This window comes from Vulpes vulpes, chromosome 10 (genome assembly GCF_048418805.1).
Source record: "Vulpes vulpes isolate BD-2025 chromosome 10, VulVul3, whole genome shotgun sequence".
NCBI lineage: Eukaryota > Metazoa > Chordata > Mammalia > Carnivora > Canidae > Vulpes > Vulpes vulpes.
The window spans coordinates 30,294,447-30,309,536 of record NC_132789.1 but is presented as its reverse complement, the minus strand read 5'-3'; the positions used below and the strand labels follow the sequence as shown (position 1 = coordinate 30,309,536).

At 61.2% G+C, this 15,090-nt stretch overlaps 2 protein-coding genes across 4 annotated transcripts in view; both read left to right on the top strand.

Moving 5' to 3' along the window:
* Nucleotides 1–5,378, top strand: part of CLTCL1 (clathrin heavy chain like 1) — an 88,594-nt gene extending 83,216 nt beyond the window's left edge. For 2 of the 3 annotated variants that reach the window (XM_025982748.2, XM_072723471.1), the window contains 3 exons: nt 1,568–1,789; nt 3,951–4,026; nt 4,843–5,378. In XM_025982748.2, coding sequence (XP_025838533.1) covers nt 1,568–1,789; nt 3,951–4,026; nt 4,843–4,961 — 417 coding nt within the window. In that variant the 3' untranslated portion in view covers nt 4,962–5,378. Of the gene's footprint in view, nt 1–1,567; nt 1,790–3,950; nt 4,027–4,583; nt 4,624–4,842 lie in introns of all 3 variants that reach the window. The other variant, XM_072723469.1, reaches the window with a different exon arrangement.
* A 213-nt stretch (nt 5,379–5,591) lies between these two features.
* SLC25A1 (solute carrier family 25 member 1) lies at nt 5,592–9,273 on the top strand. Its single transcript, XM_072723472.1, has 9 exons — nt 5,592–6,156; nt 6,423–6,530; nt 6,692–6,791; nt 6,891–7,029; nt 7,499–7,583; nt 7,745–7,849; nt 8,049–8,164; nt 8,246–8,319; nt 8,540–9,273. Exons 1-9 carry the CDS (start codon nt 6,072–6,074, stop codon nt 8,652–8,654), a joined length of 927 nt encoding a protein of 308 aa, XP_072579573.1. The 5' UTR covers nt 5,592–6,071; the 3' UTR covers nt 8,655–9,273.
* The last annotated feature ends 5,817 nt before the right edge of the window (nt 9,274–15,090 follow it).

Below are 15,090 nucleotides of genomic sequence, written 5' to 3'. Positions count from 1 at the left end.
CACAATGCACAGGCCCCCACCCCATACACATATGCAAGTGTCAGCCATGCCTTAGCAGTAGAGCCCGCCCTACATGGAAGTCCTGAGTGAGTGGTTGGTCAGTGTGCCACCTGGAGGGATTGGTGAGTGGCCAGTGCTAGCTTCTGGAATAGTCATAAAGGAATAAGAAGCACGTTTTCCAGATTGCAGAGCTTGGATGTAAAAGCATCGTGGGCGTTTGGCTGTCAGGGGTAGCCACTTTGAGGTGTATTCACTCTACCTGAGAAGCCAGTGGAGTAGAGGCGGTGGTAACTCACGTGGGAGGCTGGGATTGTTGAGGAACAGCAGGACAGGTGGGGCATGAGGGAATGTGTCAGGACATGGGAAGGTGAGGGCTAGGGGCCCATACTCAGGTGTGTGAACAGACAATAGGTTCACAGGTACCTCACGCCCACAAGTGAAGAACAGGAGCCTGCAGAGGTATAGTCACAGGCTGGGGATGATGAAGGACAGGGCGAGGGCCTGGAGCAGGGCCCTGGCAAGTGCTGCCAGTAGTTTGGGAAGGAGGTTGAGGGATGGGGACGAGGTAGAGAAATCCCCCAATAGTGACATGGTCCAGGTCTTACTTACTTTACAAGAAGTAAGAAGGTGTGAGAGAATCAAGCTTGGTTCTAGGCTGCAGGAGGAGGGCACAGACTGAGATCATCTGTGGAGCTCACTGCACCTGAATCCTCTAGGAAATTGCCATTGTAGACAGTTGAAGCGCAAGGGTTCTGGAAACGTCCACTTTCTAATGAAGGCAGTTGAGGCTGTGAGGGTTTGTGAGATGGTCTCCAGGCCTGTGGAGGGAGAGAAGTGCCCAATTCTAGGTGCACATTGAAGATGAGCCAACCATGGGTGGGCTCTGCTGGACTGGAGGACATGCAGAGAAAGTGCCGAGCAGCGACAGCATTGGTGTCAGAGGTCCAAGGAAATCTGAAGGCGTCCTAGAGCTTTCACTTGAGCCTCCGCTGACTTTGCACCCCCGCCATAAAAAGGCCAGTTGCCTTCATAGGAACAGCGTGGGGATGACACAGGATTCAGCAGACAGCAACAAGCAGGTAGGAGAGGATCCTTTTAGGAGCAGGATCCAGAGGGGGGCCTCCACAGAGCTAGCTTACAGGATGTTGGGTCCCATGGGAGAGTCTCCCAAACAGACCTCAGAGGTTCGTGTCAGAGGACTGAGCAGGCAAGGAGTTGAGACCATGATGGCAGTCAGCAATTAGTAGGCAACTAGAGTGCCTTTGAGACTGGTTGTGCCTGTCAGCTGAGAGGCCTCATCTTCGGGCTTCAGTCTCAGGTCCTCAAGGAGACAGTGGGATACCTGCTACAGAGGGCTGTTGGAGGGTCGGAGGAGCTGACGCACACACTGGCAGTTTAGGCTGTTCAGTTCTTATCATTGTGGTTAGAAAATTGAAATCATTAATTTGCTGATGACTACTCACTGAATGGGTATAATTCTTTATTTTAGACGGGCCAGGATGTCCTACCGATCCAGAATGTGCTTCGGGCAGGACAGACCTGAGCTGTGCGTCTGCCTTGGTTGCAGGATGCCATGCAGCATGCTGCAGAATCCAGGGATGCTGAGCTGGCTGAGAAGTTGCTGCAGTGGTTCCTGGAGGAGGGCAAGCGAGAGTGCTTCGCAGCCTCTCTCTTCACCTGCTATGACCTGCTTCCCCCAGATGTGGTGCTGGAGCTGGCCTGGAGACACAACCTCGTGGACCTGGCCATGCCCTACTTCATCCAGGTGATGAGAGAGTACCTTAGCAAAGTAAGTACAGGCTCTGCCCTGGATCCCTTCCCCCATGTAGCTCGGCTGTGACGCTAGCCCAGGTCCACGGAGGCCATGTGGTAACCAGTGGCCTGTGTGGGACCAGCCCAAGTTGTCCAACCAGCCCCTCTCACCTTGAAGAGGGGCCTTATGCCTTCACAGTTGAGTGGTTTTCTGCCCAACATTAACTTATTCTAAAAAATCACCTTGGGGGCCTTTGGATAGAAGTAAGCACTTCTTCCCCTTGCATCAGCTCTCCTGCACTATGTGCTTGCCCACAGCCCAGGGTTTTTGTGATGTAAGAATAGCAAGGCACCAGCACACAGCCCATGGGCTCCATCCCCATATGGTCTATTAACCTTTCAGCGCACCTCCAGTGGAGTTCGGGGTGCATTTGTTGGCATACCTGTCATGGTAACCCCCCTTTTGCTGAGCACTTAGTAGGAATGGCAACACCTTGACGGGTAGGTAATCATCCCCTCTACAGCTGTAGTCATGGGTTTGGGTCCAAAGCTGATTGATGAAGACCTGGGCTCAGACCCACATCTTCCTGGCCTCAGGGCCATACTCATGTCTCAGTAAATTGCTTCTACTATTCCGGATGTCACTTAGTGGCCCTAGCATCCTACTCTGGCTTTTTTTGCAGCTGTTTAATGAGGTGGCAGTGTCTGATTTTAGCTCTCCCTGTGTGTTGAAGCCCTGAAGACCTGAAGGAACAGGGAGTTCCTGTCTGGGGCCTAGTTGAGGCACTGTCCAGAGACCCTTGTCACCTAGTCTGGTTTGTTTCTAAGGCTGCAGGAAAGTTGTTGCTCAGCAGCACTTACTGGCCTACTCAGCCATTACACCTAACCTTCCTCCAGCCACATGGAGGCCCCACAATACCAAGAAGCCACTAGACTGAGGTCTTTTTCAGTGGTGTAAAGGAGAGGAGGTGCCTTCAGGAATTAGTGTTTACACTGGGGAAGGGAAGACAGTCCTTGACAGAGGCTGGGCAGCTCCAAGGAGGCTCTGTAGGTGGCAGACAGAGCAAGCCCTTGAAGGCCAAAGTTGGCAGTGCCAGACACCCCCTTCCCCTGCACTTCTTATTTTGAGAAGGCCACAACCCCTTCCTGCCTGGAGAACCAGGTCCAGGGTCTCTTGATTCATTTGGGAAGCTTGAGGGCCATCCCTCTGAGAGAAAGCCACACCTCTGAACCCCCTGGCTCTCTCAGTGGAGGGCAGGCCTAGCTTAGATCTCAGTCTGAGTGTGAGCCAGCTGAAGGAAGAGAGTGGATTGCCAGTCTCCTGCACTGTCTTGCTCCTTCCTCCCCTCAGCTCTGGTCCCAAGGAGGGAAGGGGAAGGGGGTGTAATGGGGCCAGTAACAGGGCTGTTTCTGCTAAGGTTCTGGTACCTGGCCTCATCCCTCCTGGGCCCAAGTGCACACAGGGCATATAATTTCTTCTTATTTTGGGGGTGGGGGTGGCAAAGGGGTGGGAGGGATGCCCCAGACACACAATTGCTGTTGCCCCCGCAAGCACAGTGCTGTCTGCCCTGCAGGCCCCTGGCACTGCCTTGCTCTGTTCCCTCCCCATATGTGTGTCTGCTCCAGCCTGTGGGTACTGCATGGACAGCCCCTGCTGAAGCCTTGAGAAAGAGCAAGGAGGCAGCCTGTCCTCAGATGGCTGTTGCTGCCCCTGTCTCTGGGTGGCTCATCCTCCCTGCCAGGTGGGATGTCCCACATGTCAAGTGACTGATCTCAGGAAGGGGTGCAGGGCAGCCTGGACTAGCTGGATGTAGGAAGTGCTACGTTGTCTTAGCAGTGTCCCTGATCCAGAGGAGGACCTAGCCCTATGAGTCGTGCCGCACATGCAGCCTGCAGTCACTGGCCACTGCTCTGATGCACCAGGCAGCCTAGTGCCTGCTTGGAAAGCACTGGGCTGGAACAATAGCCAGAGGTCACCAGGGCCCCCTTGGCCATTCCATGTCCACCCAGTTTTAGAGGCTTCACCTTCTTGTGGAGCAGGGCAGTGGTCACTGTGGGTACGGCCTCTGCCCTCCAGCCATCCCCCACTCTGACTTTGCTGGAGGCTGTGTGCCACCTCCCTGCCCCACATTCACCTCCTGACCCAGACTGAACACGGCCTGGCAGGCAAGCACTTGAGTGCTCTCACCTCTTTGCAGGTAGACAGACTAGATGCCTCGGAGAGCCTGCGCAAGCGAGAGGAGCATGTGGTGGAGCCTGCCCCTCTCCTATTTGGTAGGTGGTCCCCCAGTGCCCCTAGTCCCCTGTCCCTAGGGAGGGGAGAGAGGGAACGTGATTCATAGTGTCCTTCCCTGGCTGGGCTTCAGATTGGAGAAGGAATGGACAGGGTGGGGGACGGAAGCACCCGACAGCTGCTGGGTGTGAAGAGGTCAGTGTATCCAGGAATGTGTAAGAGGCACAGCCATCGTCCTCCCTTTTCGGAGGGTACGTGCCTTCTGCGAAGGTGCCCCTGCCTGCTCCTTTGCCTAGCAACTGCCTAACTCGGGTCTGCTGCTGTGTGCTGCTCTGCCTGACTCCGGGCAGCAAGGCTGCTGCTGGCTTTGACTTGAGAGCCTGTCTGGATGGCCTGGCCTTTGAGCAGACAGATTGGTTGGTGTCCACTGCACTGAAAGGCTTTTGGGGTCTGAAATGTGTTGCAGGGCTAACAAATGCCTGAGGGTGCCGTGTGAGCACACAGCACGTGAGCCTAGTCTCAAGTCTCCCACCAACTGTGTCCTCACGACCATTGTGACCCTCTACCACCACCATTAATGTCAATCTGGTTTTTTTAGATTTTGATGGGCATGATTGAGACCCAGCCATTTGAGCTAAGTAAGTGTCCCATTTTGGGACTAGCTTACCCCCTAGCCTGGCCAGCCTCTGTGGCTGCTCCCACAATAGCAGCTCCTACTGTCCTTGCCCCCAGGCACCTGTTCTCCAGTGCCTGAGCCTTGGGTGGTCAGGGCTGGTCTGTGACCCTGCTCCTTGGGCCCCTGACCACTCGGGGGCAGCAGGAGCTCTGCTTACCTAACTCTGCTTCTCCCTCTGCAGGCCAGCAGCTGATGCTGACAGCAGGCCCTGCTGCAGGCGCTGCTCCTGCTGGCTTCCCCTATGGATATACTGCTGCACCTGCCTTCGCCCAGCCTCCTGTGTACGGCTTCAGCGTGTAGTGGGCGCTCAGTGGCTACACACCTCTATGGGGTTATTGACCTCAAGGAGTATGTCACCTCAGAAGCACAGAGGATCCTGATGGGAGGCGGGGACACCTGGACATTATTTATTTTTGCTGAGGCCCAGTGATGGCAGCCTCTGAACCATCCTCACACCTGGGGCGGCCAGGGTAGCCACTGACTGCACAAGACGACCAGCTCTGGTGGACTCCTGCCTCCAGGCCCTCTGGCTGGAGCCAGGCATTCCTGGGGAGTTCTCATCAGGGATTCCCCGCCTTTGGTGGGAGGGGCACCCAGTTTTCGCTCTGCACTGGCGAATCTGCCGGCTCCAGGCCCCTTTGCAGACAAGGGACCTTCTAACCTGGCCCTGAGCCTCCTACCGATCATGAATATTAAAGTCGGTTTATTCAAGGCAAAGCTTCCCTGCTTGGTGCTGGTGTGGTAGGGGACAAAAGATTTGTTGGGGCCTCTTGGGATGGGGACCTGCGTCTGCCCGGGGAAGAAGCCGCGCAGGGGGAGGATAGCCAGGGTGCACCGGGGGTCTTCTGCGTGCTCCCCATGGAGCTCTAGATACCGTAGGGGGAAGGGTAGCTGCACTGCCCGTTGGGTGTCGGAATGCCAAACCCTGAAGCACCGGGAACGGGACGAGCCCCGTGTGTCCTGGGGGAGGGTCTGCGCGTCTCTCCGCCCGCGACTTCCCGGGGACCCAGCCGCTCAGGCCGACGCAAAGACCACGAGACAAGCTCCTTCCCGTGCCGGATTGTGCCAGAGGCCGGGGCGGGTTTTAGAAACTGCACCTTGACCCGCAGCTCCAGGCCGGGGCACAGCACCGCCCCCCAAGGTCTCTGTGCTCGGCCATTGGCTAGGCTGCCGGCCCCGCCCCGGCGCCTGCCTCGCTCGCCCCGCCCCGGCCTCAGTTTCCCGGCCGGCGCAGGGCGGGCCGGGGGCGGGGCCCGGCTCGGACCACGCGGGGCGGAGCCCGGGAGCTGACGCGACCGCCCCGCCCCCCGGGCCATAACCGGCCGCCGCCGCCGCCGCCGCGGACCGAGCGCGGAGAGCAGGAGGCTCGGACCCGAGGCCGAAGCCGGGCGCCCCGCCTCCCCGCCTGCTATGGCCGCGCCCCGCGCCCTGGCGGCCGCCGCGCCCGCGTCCGGGAAGGCCAAGCTGACGCACCCGGGGAAAGCGATCCTGGCAGGTGGGCCCCCCTCCCCGGGACACGGGCCCCCGGGCTGCCCCCTCCGTTGGCCCCACCACGCTTCCGGGTGGGCCCGGGACACCGAGGCCCCGCCCCACTTCCGGGTCGGGCGGGGGGCGCGGCCCGGGTCCCCACGGTCCAGGGCGACCTGGGTGGGGCGGGCTACGCCGCGGGTCCTCCCCTTCCCCGCCAGCGCGGGACAAAGTCTGGGCGGGCCGGCCCGGCGCCGGGCGGGGGTCTCAGGGCCGGGTCCCTGGTCCCCTCAGGCGGCCTGGCGGGCGGCATCGAAATTTGCATCACCTTCCCCACCGAGTACGTGAAGACACAGCTGCAGCTGGACGAGCGCTCGCACCCTCCGCGGTACCGGGGCATCGGTGAGTAGGGGGCTGCGGCGCGGGAGGGGAGGGGCGGCGCGGCTCCGGCTGGACGGGCGCGCGGAGGGCACGGCGGGCCCCTGCGCGCGAGGAGCAGCCCTGGCGGGCCGCGAGGGGCGGGTCTCGGGGCGGCTGGGGTCGCTGAACGCCCCCTCCTCCAGGGGACTGCGTGCGGCAGACTGTCCGCAGCCATGGCGTCCTGGGCCTGTATCGAGGCCTCAGCTCCCTGCTCTACGGCTCCATCCCCAAAGCGGCCGTCAGGTGAGGCGGGCTGGGGCGGCCGCGGCCAGGGAGGGCACCCCGGGCGGCTGCAGCCCCTCTCACCCCACTGCCCCACCCCCACCCACCACCCGTCCCCAGGTTCGGGATGTTTGAGTTCCTCAGCAATCACATGCGAGATCCCCAGGGACGCCTGGACAGCACCCGGGGGCTGCTGTGCGGCCTGGGTGCCGGCGTCGCCGAAGCTGTGGTGGTCGTGTGCCCAATGGAGACCATCAAGGTGAGGAGGGGTAGGGTGTGCAGAGGGGTGCAGAGGGATGCCGGGGTGGCCGGGGCCAGTCTGCTCTTGTGCTCCATTGAGCCTGGCAAGGCGTGCAGGGGGCAGGCCTAGGGAGCTGGGTGCAGGAGGTGTGCTGCAGACTGGACTCTGTCCTAAAGGCAATGGAGCAACTGACATTAGGGTTTTTAACAACACTTTAATAAACAGAAAACATAAGATAATGCATGTTTCCTGCCTAAGCTGTGGGAAATAACCAGCAAATACAACTGCAGAGACTCTTTAGTAAGGCCAGCCCTCTGTTTCCTGGGGCCTTGTGTCCCTCGGTGGCCTTGGGTGGCCCTATTTCCAGGTAAAGAGCTGCACCTCCAACCTTGATCTGCTGTTTGGGCCCTGGGCCTGCAAGGCAAAGGGTGAAGCATGCCCTTCCAGTGGAATCCTGAGAACCAGTGCCTTTGCTCCCCTCTCACAGGTGAAGTTCATCCACGACCAGACCTCCCCCAACCCCAAGTACAGAGGGTTCTTCCATGGGGTCCGGGAGATTGTGCGGGAACAAGGTGAGCCATGATGCCTTCCTCTTCAGGTAGGCGAGGGACCTTGGCCAGACTGGCCTGCACTTCCCCCTTCCTACTTTGGTGCTCTACTGCGCCACTCCCCCTACTCCCTGGACTAGGGCCTGGAAGACACCAGTATGACTCCCATGTCTGTCTGCCCCTAGGGCTGAAGGGGACCTACCAGGGCCTCACAGCCACTGTGCTGAAGCAGGGATCTAACCAGGCCATCCGCTTCTTCGTCATGACCTCCCTGCGTAACTGGTACAGAGGTATGTATCTGTTGGGTGGGCTACCCCAAGGCCCTACCTCCAGCCACTCTGGGTTAGGCTTCTCCTCTTCAATCCTCCTGGCCAGGACCTCCTGGGGCCCCCACATTCAAAGGCTCTGGTCCATGTTCCTCCCCACCCCTGAAGAGCCCTCCGCTTTGCCTTCCTATCACTTTCTGATTGAAACCCTACCCCCACCCAGGGGACAACCCCAACAGGCCCATGAACCCACTGATCACTGGAGTGTTTGGAGCTGTCGCTGGTGCAGCCAGTGTCTTTGGGAACACTCCTCTGGATGTGATCAAGACACGCATGCAGGTGAGGGTGGGGCCAGAAAGGGGGTGGGAGTTTGTGACAGAGGCTAGCCGCTGAACCCTGTGGCATGCTGCTGTCCTTCAGGGCTTGGAGGCGCACAAATACCGGAATACGTGGGACTGTGGCTTGCAGATCCTGAGGAATGAGGGGCTCAAGGCGTGAGTGTGGCAGGGGGCAGGGCTGTGGTCCCCACCCCAGGCCCTCCCCGGCCTTCTACCTGGGCCTCCCCCCATACCTGCTGCCAGCCCCAGGCTATCCCCCAGGGAGTCTTTACCTGTAGGTTCCTGCCCTTGTCCCTCTGGTGTCTGGACCCACCCTCACTGTCCAGGGACACTTCTTCATCTGCCTTCTCACCTCCTGCCTCCCCTCCAACCCCAGATTCTACAAGGGCACCATCCCCCGCCTGGGCCGGGTCTGCCTGGATGTGGCCATCGTGTTTGTCATCTACGATGAAGTGGTGAAGCTACTCAACAAAGTATGGAAGACAGACTGAGTCACTGAGGGGGTCTGCATGGGGGCTGCCCCCAGGTGCCTCCAGACCAGTACCCCCACTGCCCTCTTCTCACAATTCCAGTGCAGTCGTGCCAAAAGGCCCCTTTCCCTGTTCCTTGCACTCCATGGCCTGGGTCTATCCCCTGTCGCCATCGAGTCCATATGTCCCTTAGTGCCGTATGTCCCCTGTGGTGTGTATGACACCACTATTGTGTCCATGTGTCTGGCCAAGGTTAGGTATCCCTCTGGCCTTTGAATCTGTGCCCACTTGTCCATGTGCTTACTCATGAGCCGTGTGCCTGTGTTTCATGTTCAGTGTCAAGTGACCCTGTGCCCCGCTTCCCGGGGTGCCCATGTGGCTTGGGTCCACGGCCCTGTAGCCATGGCCCGGTCCCAGCCCGGTGCCTTCCACCCTGGGCAGCAGGGGCACCTGCTCCAGCCTACCACAGCTGCCTCCGGGCCTCAGCCTGGCCTCACCGCATTCCAGGGGCTATGTGCCCCCTGCTTCTCCCGCCACTGGCCTTAATTGGCCCTTGGGCCCTCCCTCCGCCCGGGACAGGGTGGCACCCGCCACTCTCAGGACCACCCTCCCAAGGCAGAATAAACCGGATCCTGTCGCAGCCTCCTGTCCCTGTGTGGGCCCATCTATGGGATAACGATGGCCATGTCTCTGCAAAGAGCAGGCCCACTGCCTCACCAGAGGACAGTGGCAGGAGTACAGGGAAGGAGGGCAGCAGGCAGGCTGGTGGGTGAGCCAGCTGTGGCCACAGCGTCAGCTCCCAAGAGGCCTGGTTCCATGAAGCCAAGGAACATTTGGACTCTCTCCAGGCCATGCTTGTGGCCTTTGGGCAAGGTTCTGCAGGGTCAGCTAGTAGACATGCCCTCGGGGTCACCTGGCAGGCAGCACTGAGTGAACAGTGAGAACTGCCCATCCCCAGGGGTTGGGCCTGGGAGACCGCACGCCAGGACCCTTGACTGCCCCTCAGCCTATGGCCCCACATACCTTACTCCCTCAGTTTCTCTGTGGTCTGCTTGTGGGGAAGTGCTCTGGGGCATCCAGTTTCTGAGGCTCTGAGCAGGGGGCCTTTGCTCACTCCTTTACCCTGGCTAAGAGACAGCTGCTGTGGGGCAGGAGGGAGTAGAACCGCCCAACCAGGCCCCAGGACCCCACCTCGCCCCCAGATCAGAAGCTGGGAACCACAACCCAGGGCCAAGTGGAAGAGATCTGAGAGCAGGATGGAATAAACCAGGGCCTCTGACTGCAGGGGCAGAAGGTACTTTGCTGTCCAAGTGATCCATGGGTAAGAGTCACTCAAGGGTTTGGCTCAGATTGGGAAATAATTTGCCAACAGGAGCCTCTCAGTAAGCAGGTCTGGTCCTTAGAGCTGCTCCTTTTAGGGGAGAGTGCCCTGCCCCCGCAACCTCCCACAGTGCCCAGATCCCTGCTCTGGGGATCTGGGCAGATCTGAGGAACACTTGTAGGTGTAGCGGTACAAGGAAAATGGTTTTGAAGGACTGGGCAGTGCACACTTGGTGCTCTTGGGAGATACCAATCATAGCCACAATTGAGGAGAACGAGCCCCACAGCAAAGCCTGCCTGCCCCCTGAGGCCAGCGGTTGTCTCCCACACACATACCAGGGCATGCAGGCCCAGACACAGCCCACTGGCTCTGTGGTGACAGGCAGTGCTGGCCTATGGCACAGGCCACTGAGGCCAGGGGGCACACAGCAGGCAGCATCTGTGGACAGTGGTGGGGAACAGAAAGAACCCTGGCTCTCATTTGCCCACCGTGTGAGGGTAGGTGTAAGCTCAATTTCCTAATCTGTGAAATGGAGTGACTGAAAAACCCATCCCCTCCTTAGAGTGCTTAGAACAATGCCTAACACAGTAAGCCCTCTCATGTGTAGTTTTTGTTTGGGTTGCAGGAGATTATTTACGGTCTCCCAGAGTTCCAGGTAGTTCGTAGAGCAGGCAAGCCCAGTGCTGAGCCCCAAAGGGACTTGATGTCCCCAACACTGACTGTCCAGAATGGTATCCATTCACTGGCTGCACACCAGCCTCCCAGAGGCCTGTCCCCTTCACCCGTCACTGGGAGGATGGGGCTGAGGCTAACCCCACCCAGGAGCAACCTAGGTCCCATTCCTCTCTCCAGGAGGGCCAGGAACCCTACCACAGGGCCACATTGCCTCTCCTGTGCCTCACAGCACAATGTGGACAATGGGAGGCCAGCCCCCTGGGGCTGTGATTACAGAAGAGCCACCCACTGTGGTGGAGGCAATCCCACCCCCTTCACGCAGCCTGAATTAGGCAGCCTTGGTTCTCTGCGGAGACCCGAGGGAGAGGGCAGGAGGGGAGGGGTGTCCTGTATGCGGGAAAGAGCAGGTGTCTGGGTTTGCAGAGAGCAGCTGAACAAGCAGGTAGGGACCTGGAGGGAGCCCAGCTGCATTCAACCAAGACCCCAAAAGGCCGCAGAGGAGGACGACGGGGACCGTAGTCCTGTGGCAGTGGGGGAACAGAGGAGGAATGTGTGCAGGTCTTCAGGTAATTGGTAGAACAACTTCCAACCCGGTCTCCCACAGACCTGGTCACAGCCCCGTGGTGGGTAGGGGGTGGGGTGGAGGAACCCCGGGAGGTGGGGGCTTCTGCGCGTCAGGGGAGAGATGGGAGCTGACAAGTGTGGGGACTCCAGGTCACCGTGTCCCGTCCCCACGCAGGGCCTCAGTGCAGGGCCTCATTTGGCCTCAGGCAGCCTCACCGTCACGCATGGCCTCGAGTGGGGGATCCTAACCTAATGTAGCCAAAGGGGACAATGGCCTCGGCCAGGGCAACCGAGCAGAGGGTGAGGTGGTGGCTACTCCTGGGCAGGGCTCGGCCGGCCGCCAGCCCTGTGGTCATTGCTGTGGGGCTGGGGCTGGGTGTCCTACCGCTTTAGGCCAGGCCGCACGCAGCTGTCCTCCAGCCCCCCTGCTTCCTTGAACCCACCCCCTGCTCTGCCCCTACTGCACAGGCATCCCCTGGGTTTTTCTGTGTCCTTGTGTAGGTGATGAATGGCAGGCAGAGTTTACTGCACAAAAAACCTAGTCACTCCTGAAGTGGGTCTGTCCCCTTTTAGCCAACAAAGAGAATTGTTCTTCGGATCGTGCCCTCAGCCTTTATGGCCAACAGAATCTCTGTTTCTGGCAGTTGACGATGCCAGAGTATTTTCCTCTTTGTACTTCCTCCGCGTTTTCAGATTCCCCAAAGGGTCCTTGGGGAGGGGCACAGAATGGTGGGGGGGGGGGAGTCTGAGCGGCTCCTGCCACAACCAGATCCGGCAGCAGGGTCTGGTCGCCCCAGGGACCATGCCAGAGATGCATGCACAGTGAAGAGCTGGCCGCAAAGGACAACTTGGAGGCCCCAGACAACACTCAGGGCTGCGGGGGACTTGAGCCAGGCAACCACGTGGGTGACCCGTGGGAAGCAAGGCGGCCCCGCTGCGGTCTGGTGCGGTCTCCATCTCCCCTCCTCCACACCCGCCTGGCAATACCCCTGAGGGCAAGCTTCCCTTCTCGCCCGCCCCCCTCAGTTTGGGTCGACCCTGACCCTCCCCAGCTGCTGTCATCTGTGTCCCAGGCAGGCCACGCCCACCTCCCCAGAGTCCTCCACTGGGCAGGCCGGACCCGGGGGGCTTGGCCGCGGTGGAGGGGGGGGTTGTCCTGAAGTGACCTCGAGGGGTAACGCATCCCACCGCTTCTGCCCCTTAGCGGAGCTCAGATGACCGCCGGGGCCTGCCGCCCGACCCCCGGCCGAAAGCACCGAAGACGCTGGGGCCTCGGGCGGCGCGGCCAGTCCGTCCGTCTGCGCCCGGGGGCCCCACACAGGCTGACCGAGGCCCCGCAGCGCCCTCCGCACCCGCGCCGCCCGGTGACCTGACGAGGACCCGGCAGGGCTGCGACGGGCGAAGGTAATCCGCTGCCCGTGCTGGTGACCCGGGGCCTTGTCCGGACCGGGCCACGGGGAAGGAGCTGTGGTCGCCGGGGCCAGGGAGGTGAGGGCGGCTGCGAGAGGCCGCAGGCCGTCGGGGCGTCTCTCAGCCCTCGCCCCTGGAGGTCCGGGACGGGGCCCGCGGGCGCAGAAGGCACCCTGGGGCCTGCCCGGGCCCACCTGTGTTCCCGGCCTTGGCGACAGGCAGCGAGAGCCCGAGAGGAGCGGCGGCCGCCCGCGGCGGGGACGCTCGCGCCCGGAAGTCCGGGCGGCTCGCGCTGATGGCGTCACGGGCGCGCTCCCAGCGGAGGCTCGCGCACGCGCCCTGGGGCTCGGCCGCGCTAGGAGCGGCTGGGGCGTCGGAGGCAGGTGGTGGGCGCCGCCGGAGCCCGCGGGCCTCGTGTGTTACCGCCAGTGCCCGACACTCTCCGCTCCCCCGAGTCGCTGAGGCCCCGCGCCGGCGACCGACTGTCCCCGCGGGACGCTGCCGGCCGGAGGAACCGCGCCCCCGCGCGCCCCGCCTGCAGAGGCTGCCCGGGGCTGGGCCTCCCCGCGGCAGCGCGCTTCCGCCTCGCCCCAGACGGGCAGCCGTGGTCCGCTCCACCTACGTGCAGGTGGGGACTGGCCCGGCGCCCGGTTGCCTGCCTGGGCGCCCACAGCCGAGCTCCCGGGGCAGAGCCTGGGCCTGTAGCTCCGCGTGTCCCCTCCACGGAGCCCGGGCTGGACAGGGCTCTGCCGAGGGAGGGAAGGGAACTTTGGAGACCGTCTTTTCCTCCCCTCGCATGTGTTTATTACTTCGGTGCCCCCAGCCTCAGCCGCGGGAGAGGGGATGGCACCAACGGGGCTCCACCAGCCTCTCCGCTGCCGCCTCCCGCCCCATCGTGCCGGCCTGGCCACCTTCGGACCAGCCATCTGTTGCTGCCCGTGGGCTTGTGTAGGCACAGTGGCCTTGCCAAATCCTCATTGCCTAGGGTGTTGACACCCCTCTGAGTTTCCTACTCTAGGAGCCTGTCGTTAGCAGCCCAGGAGGAGGGAAAGGGGCTGGAGGGTGTCCCTCCAGCAGGCAGCAGTGAGCACAGGTGGTGCTACTGGACCGTGGCGCCTCCTGGCTGGACCTTTCCTTCTCTCAGCCAGCCCTGTTTCGCAGATGGGAAAACCCAGGCAGAGACAAAGGACTATCCAGGACCTATGGAGGCCCCGGTCTGCACGGCCCCACTGGCCTCAGCTAGTGCGAGAGGGCTGGAGACAAGCAGTGGGGAGACAGCAGGCAGCATCACATCAGTTCTGACTGAATAAATCAGCAAATAGGCCCCTCGGGGGTCCAGACCCTGAGAAGGGACCCCAAGAGAGACCCAAGAAGGGTTTGCAAGCGGTGGCTCCTTGCGATCTCCATCAGCATCCCTCGGCCTGTGTCCTGCCTCCCGGTCATGATGGGGAGTGGTATGCTTTACTGAGGAACCCACGCTCAGTGGGGAAGCTGACCCCCAGGGCTGCAAGCGGTGATCAGGCCAGAGGTGGAGTGCGGGGGAGGACAGAAGGGAAGGGTGTCCCCAAGGATGGGCAGGGACCGTGTTCTCTGATCTCCCAAAAAGGCTGGCAGAGGGGGAGGCTAGAGCCAAGAGCCTGGCTGCGCTCACACCTAGGAGGTAGGTGTCTGCATCAGCCCCTTGGCCTGATGAAATGGGGTGCGCATCCTTACCTCTGCTCCTCAGGACCAGGCTCGGCCCAGGCAGCTGGGGAAACCGAGAGCAGCCTCTGGGCCTGGACCGCAGAGGTCCCGTGGCCACTCGGGGCCAGAGGTGTCCTCCACCACTGGCACACTCCCTGCTGACAATTGAGCGGCCAAAGCAGATTAACCCGGGTGCTAATCCCCCCTAATGGCTTCAGAATCCCCAGCGCTGAGCAGCTAAGCCGGCCTTTCTCTGTGGCCGTGGCCGGGCCCTCCCCGCAGCTTCAGCCCCGCGACCGCGCTGATACTATCTCAGCCCGCCCGGCCCGCGGGTCCCGCGCTAATCCCCGGCGCTTGCTTTCTTTCCCAGCCCGCTCAAGATCGGCCGATTGGCGTTTGATTATGGCTGCTATCGAAGGCCTCTTTGTGCTATTGGCCCTAAATCCCCTAATTCCGTGATAAAGGAGGCATTAGCAGCGTTTGCTGCAGAGAAAGGCACCAGGATGAAAGAAAGCAATCAGGGGAATCCTGATGGCCTCGCCTGCCAGGCCTGGGAGGGAGACAGGAAAGGGGGTCCGGAAAGAGGAGGGAATGTAGGAGGAGGGGCAAGAGAAAGGAGGGGTGCTGCCTCCAGGAGCCCAACTCCCCACCTCCATCCTGAGCCTGCCTCACCCAGCCCTGGACTGCACCTAGGACCCCTCCCCACTTCCACCCTGGCTGCCTCTCTGCTGGATGCAAGGACCCCTCCCCTCTTGCGCCATCCTTGCACTTGCTGAGACCTAACCCCCAAACCCACCGGGGCCT